At 42.6% G+C, this 5,001-nt stretch overlaps 1 protein-coding gene across 2 annotated transcripts; it reads right to left on the bottom strand.

Annotated features, from left to right (window-relative positions):
* Positions 1-2,458: 2,458 nt before the first annotated feature.
* Positions 2,459-4,728, bottom strand: LOC115175901 (trophoblast glycoprotein-like). Of its 2 annotated transcripts, XM_029735533.1 has the most exons (2): positions 3,130-4,728; positions 2,459-2,836 (listed from the first exon to the last, which is right to left on the bottom strand). In XM_029735533.1, the coding sequence occupies exons 1-2, from the start codon at positions 4,200-4,202 to the stop codon at positions 2,770-2,772; spliced, it is 1,140 nt and encodes a 379-aa protein (XP_029591393.1). In that variant the 5' UTR covers positions 4,203-4,728; the 3' UTR covers positions 2,459-2,769. The 2 variants fall into 2 exon arrangements, with proteins under 2 accessions (XP_029591393.1, XP_029591400.1); XM_029735540.1 differs by having other exon boundaries at positions 2,459-4,728.
* Positions 4,729-5,001: the final 273 nt, after the last annotated feature.

Here is a 5,001-nt window from a genome sequence, read left to right on the forward strand (position 1 = left end):
TATTTGATCAGAGAAACCTGCATAATGTAGTGTCCGTTTCATTGCATTGTCATACATTTTATCTCCAGCCTGTAGACTACAGAAAAGGCCATATACTCTTTCTACCATATCCTATATCTGCTACATGATTTATGTTAGATCATTTTTTGGACGCAACGTTGGTGGAGTGCGGCAGCATGCGTCTCTCCAACAGCACCCTGGTGAGACGCGCTGGGAATGGACAAGCAAAATATTTTGCGCCCCTGCCTTTGACAAAGTGGGCACTGCTTGTCAAAGAGGCATCAACGCTCACCTAAAAAGCCAAAATGGCACTGGTTAAGAGAAATTGCCATTGTTTATGGGTAGAATTATGTGAGGTTTTATGTGTTGTTGGAGGTGAGTCTTGGTCAGTTTACATCAAATTCCACCCTTGTCAATCCTGCCGAATGAGCGGGCTGGCCATGGTGGGATGGGCTGAGGGGTGGGATTAAGGAGATCGGTAATGCTATTACTGAAAACACTACATATATTGCAGAGTTGCAAAGAAAATGCCATATCTCAGACTGGCCAATAAAAAGAAAAGATTAAGATGTCCAAAACAACACAGACACTGGACAGAGGAATTCTGCCTAGGCCAGCATCCCGGAGTCACCTCTTCACTGTTGAGACTGGTGTTAGCTAACACACCGTGCCATTGGAACACAGGAGTGATGGTTGCTGAGAATGGGCCTCTGTACGCCTATGTAGGTATTCCATTAAATATCAGCCGTTTCCAGCTACAATAGTAATTTACAACATTAACAATGTCTACACTCTATTTCTGACCAATTTGATGTTATTTTAATGGACAAAAAAAAAAGTACTTTTCTTTCAAAAACATGGACATTTCTAAGTGACCCCCAAACCTTTGAACAGTAGTGTGTATATAAAATAAATAGCAATGGTGGTTGGCTGGAAAGGAACTAAGATGAATGATGACAAAAACAATGAATTCCTGAAATGGATAGCCTAGCCTCTACTTCTGATACCTTATTGGCTTATTTAAAAGCAAACAATGCCTTAGGAAGATTGATTGCAGACGTAATACGTGATAGGCCTATATATTTTAAACTCATCTCCATAGTCAATCCGGGGTTAAAATGTATCTACTGGGTAATGGTTTTAATGCAATATCCTTGTTGGACCCTGCACACAGACTGTCTTTGTATTGAGAGTGCGGGATGAAGAAACATGGTTAACACCCACACACTGCATTAAATTTGGACACAAAATCTCTGTATGATCACAAACCTGGGAAATACAAAAACAGTTTACACAAGAGCCACACATTCAAACACATTGCCTGAAAAGCACACACAACTAATAACCGAGGGAGGTTTGGGCATTGTTATGGTAAGAGGATATATACAGTAGCTCAGGACTATGCAAAGGTAGTAGTTAGTTGTGCACAGAGACTTAGTGTGTTTCTGTTTTGTGCTTGTTAGCTCATACTACCTCTCGGGTGGTCTTCTATGTGCATGGTGAGGTAATGGCCAGGATTTTTTTACTCACACATTCACCAACTGTGCAGTTACTTTACCATCCAAATTGTGTCTACTATACCTGACCACTTTTACTGTAAAATAAATGTTCCACATTTGATATTTACTCATCCATACTGACACCAGAAAGAAACAGATCAGTGTTTAGTTAGCAGGAAAGGAAACAATGCATGAAAATAAGATACTTTAATGCCACACCCCTAAAACACTGCAGCTTAAAGCAGTTTGAGCTCATTTCCATACCATACTGCCTGTAGAGTGCCCTCCTGGTAAGAACCTTGGGTACTGTGTAGCTTCCTTAGCATTTGTCAGGAAACACAGCACTTATCTTTCCCCTTTTGCAGCTGTTTGCACTCACAACGCTGGAATGCTTTGAATGAGTGCCATTCCTGTAACTGGTATAGTTGAATCAAAGAGCTTGTTCACTGACCATACGGCAAAATATTATTTTGGATGGTTCGCAGCTATGCAATCATTTGACTGTTGTGCCAGGGATTTCTACCCGAATCCTTGCAGGGATTAAATTGGACAGAAACATTCCTTCACATCTAGATTCCCAAATAGAGTGGCAGATGAATGAATCATTGGAAAGTATTTCAAAATCAATTCATGTTCCAGGTCATTCTGCCACCTTCGAAAGTCCCAGTTAGCCTTTTCTCACCTCCTTAAGAGTAAAATTTGGCCACTCAATAATGCTTCTGCCTGTAATGTCTCATCTGCACGAGCTGACAGAGAGCTTGTTAATGTATAGAGGTGACATGTAAAGTCTTGCCTGTGTGGTATGATTGGTGCTGACTGTAGCATGATGACCTCTGTCTGCATGTGTTTGAATCTGCAATGAGTGGGCACTTCTCCATTTCATGACCCTGAATCTCTGCTGCCCAAAATACCTCCACATTCCAGTCTCTGGAGTTTAAAGGACCTCAGTCGAGAAAGGAAAACAGCAACGCCATACATTTTATTCAGCTGTACATCATGAAAAATGTTGATAATGTCCACCTAACAAGTGCAATACTAATGACAAATTAGCAAGTGCTTTAATAATCACATATTAAAAAGGAATAAAGACATCTAAACAAGCATAGCAACACCGTGCAGTGGGAGGAAAGTGGAAACAAAAACATAAAAATATAACCAGCAGAAAGGATATAGATGTGTGTGTGTATATAGCCTAGTTAATACCAGTCAAAATAAGTCTGTTAGTTGGAGTTTTACGTACCATCATTTTTTGCTCAAGGAAGGGAACATTTTATAATACAGAGAGCCCGCTCACAAACCCCGTCTGAGTCATGATTCTCAATCCATGGAACGTTGAACTGCATGAAAAGGAGTAAAAACAAATAATCAGACACTGCGTTGCAGGGGCCAAGGGCATGCGTGGTGGCAGATTGTGGGTCGTCATGACTGGTGTAGAAGTCTGGACAGTACCATGGAGGGGGTGGCAGGCAGGCTGGAGCACCCTGGAACTAAAGAGTTGCTCATGTATATCTTGCTCTTGACAAGTCATAATGCCTCAGTCACTGTGGGGCCCTGGCTTACATAGCAGTCCTCTTAAATGTCTAAGTTGAGGCTGAGGTTGGCCAACCTGGGGTCCGAGTTGATCTCATACCTGTAATGGTATCCCTCCATGTGGTCCCTGCATGCATCCCGAATATTGTATATCCACCGCTTGATCCCCTTCCTGTTGAGGTAGAGGACCAGCAGAAAGATCACTCCAATCAAGGCCAGCACCATGCCCAGAAAGACATACGAGGTCTCCAGCACACCTTTCATTTCACCTGAAAAGGTACACTCCAACTCTTTTATCTGGAGCAACAGTAACTGCCGTAGAACCTCCGGGTCAGAACAGGTCATATTCTGCTTGTCTGTGACCTGCTCAGAGGTCTTCAGCCAGGCCACAAGGTCCTCAATATTGCAGTCACAGAGCCACGGGTTTCCTGCCAGATGTACCTGAAGCCCAGGCTTGAGGCTGAAGTCCATCAGTGTAGTGTTGGGTAGTTCCCTCAGGGCATTGTCCCTCAAGTCTAACTCACGGAGCCGAGGAACACTCAGCATCCCTTTCTGGATGAAAATTAGGGAGTTGTTTTGTAGGTTGAGGATGGTGAGGTTGGAGAGCCGGGAGAACATGTCCTCAGGGAGGACCACCAGGTCATTGTTGGACAGGTCTAAGCGGGTAAGTTGAAGGGCTCCGCCACTCCGTAGCAGACTGAAGAGCTCATCCATGGAAGTACGGTTGTAAAAAGCCCTGCTGAGGTTAAGGTCCAGCAGTTTGTTGTAATCAGGGAAGGCTTGAGCACTAAAATGCAGAATCCTGTTGTTACTCAAGTCTAGCAGCCTGAGATTTGGCAAGTTGTTGAATACATTGTGGTCCACCAGCTCCACCTGGTTTCCTGTGAGATACAAGTCTGTTAACTGCTCAAGAGGCACAGGGAAAGATACAGCTGTGAGATGGGAAATGTTGTTCCCAGTAATGAACAGGGTTTTAGTGTTTGCTGGCAATGGCTGTGGAACCGCGAATAAGCCCTGGTTCAAACATTTGACCGTGGATGTGAAACAGACGCATTTGTCAGGACAGGCTGAATTTGAAACAAGGACAACAAAGAAAAACCACAAACGAAGCAGAGTCGTATTCTCTCTGGTTTCTTCAAGTTTACAACATAACAATGAGCTCACAAAACGCATTTTCTCACCCGTGGTTCCAATGAATCTGATAGATGAAACGATGCACAACGTGTACAAATGTTTTTTTTTTTTTTTTTCCCCCGAGTCAATCCAACTTCAAGTTCCTGTCCTCCACATGCAAAATGCTACTTTTCAACCTTTTTCCTGAAGGAAATAGCTTCACTTCCGATTTAAACTGGGTGGCAACGATTACATTCATTAGCTAAACAGCATCCTCGCATACATTTACGAAGAGAAAAGTTTTTGTTGGCAACCAGTCTCTCATCATGCTCCTCATGTTAGTGGGGCTTTCAAATCCGGTTGATGTTCGTTTTATCGCACAGTTCTCACTAAAATGTATTCGCACACGCTCGAGTCAGCCTTTGACGTGAAGTGCGTAAACAGCCAGATTAGATTAGATTTCGAGGAGTCCAATAAAACAAAGAAAACACTATATAATGTTCGAACAAAAGTATATGAGCACACTTGGTCCAACGATGCTTCCCTCGAATCAACAGAATAGACCCTTCTGCAAGTGGGGTATGCGAAAAATTAATCCGCGACAGCCAAACCACTGCAAGGCTTAGGCTATACCATGTTCCATTACAATGGGTGAGCAATGAAACTGTTGTAACTTAATGTTGGCATTCAACAAATTCAATATTTGTTATATATCCTTATTATTGCTCACATTTCTTGTTTCCTTTATTTATTTAAATGTATATACAATCACAATATTTGCCGTCTCTATTGGGCATTTCCCTAATGGTCAAGAAAATGCTATGGGTGTGCACCAAAAAAACCACTGCTTCATAGCAGA

Source organism: Salmo trutta, chromosome 3 (genome assembly GCF_901001165.1).
Source record: "Salmo trutta chromosome 3, fSalTru1.1, whole genome shotgun sequence".
In the NCBI taxonomy this organism is placed as follows: Eukaryota; Metazoa; Chordata; class Actinopteri; order Salmoniformes; family Salmonidae; genus Salmo; species Salmo trutta.

What these genes read in the sequence shown, in the direction of transcription:
- LOC115175901 (XM_029735533.1), bottom strand. Translation starts at nt 4,202, where the DNA reads ATGCGTTTTGTGAGCTCATTGTTATGTTGTAAACTTGAAGAAACCAGA. An exon ending in ATGGAGGGATACCATTACAG is followed by an intron (nt 2,837 to 3,129) that starts GTATGAGATCAA and finishes CTTTTCATGCAG; the next exon opens with TTCAACGTTCCATGGATTGA.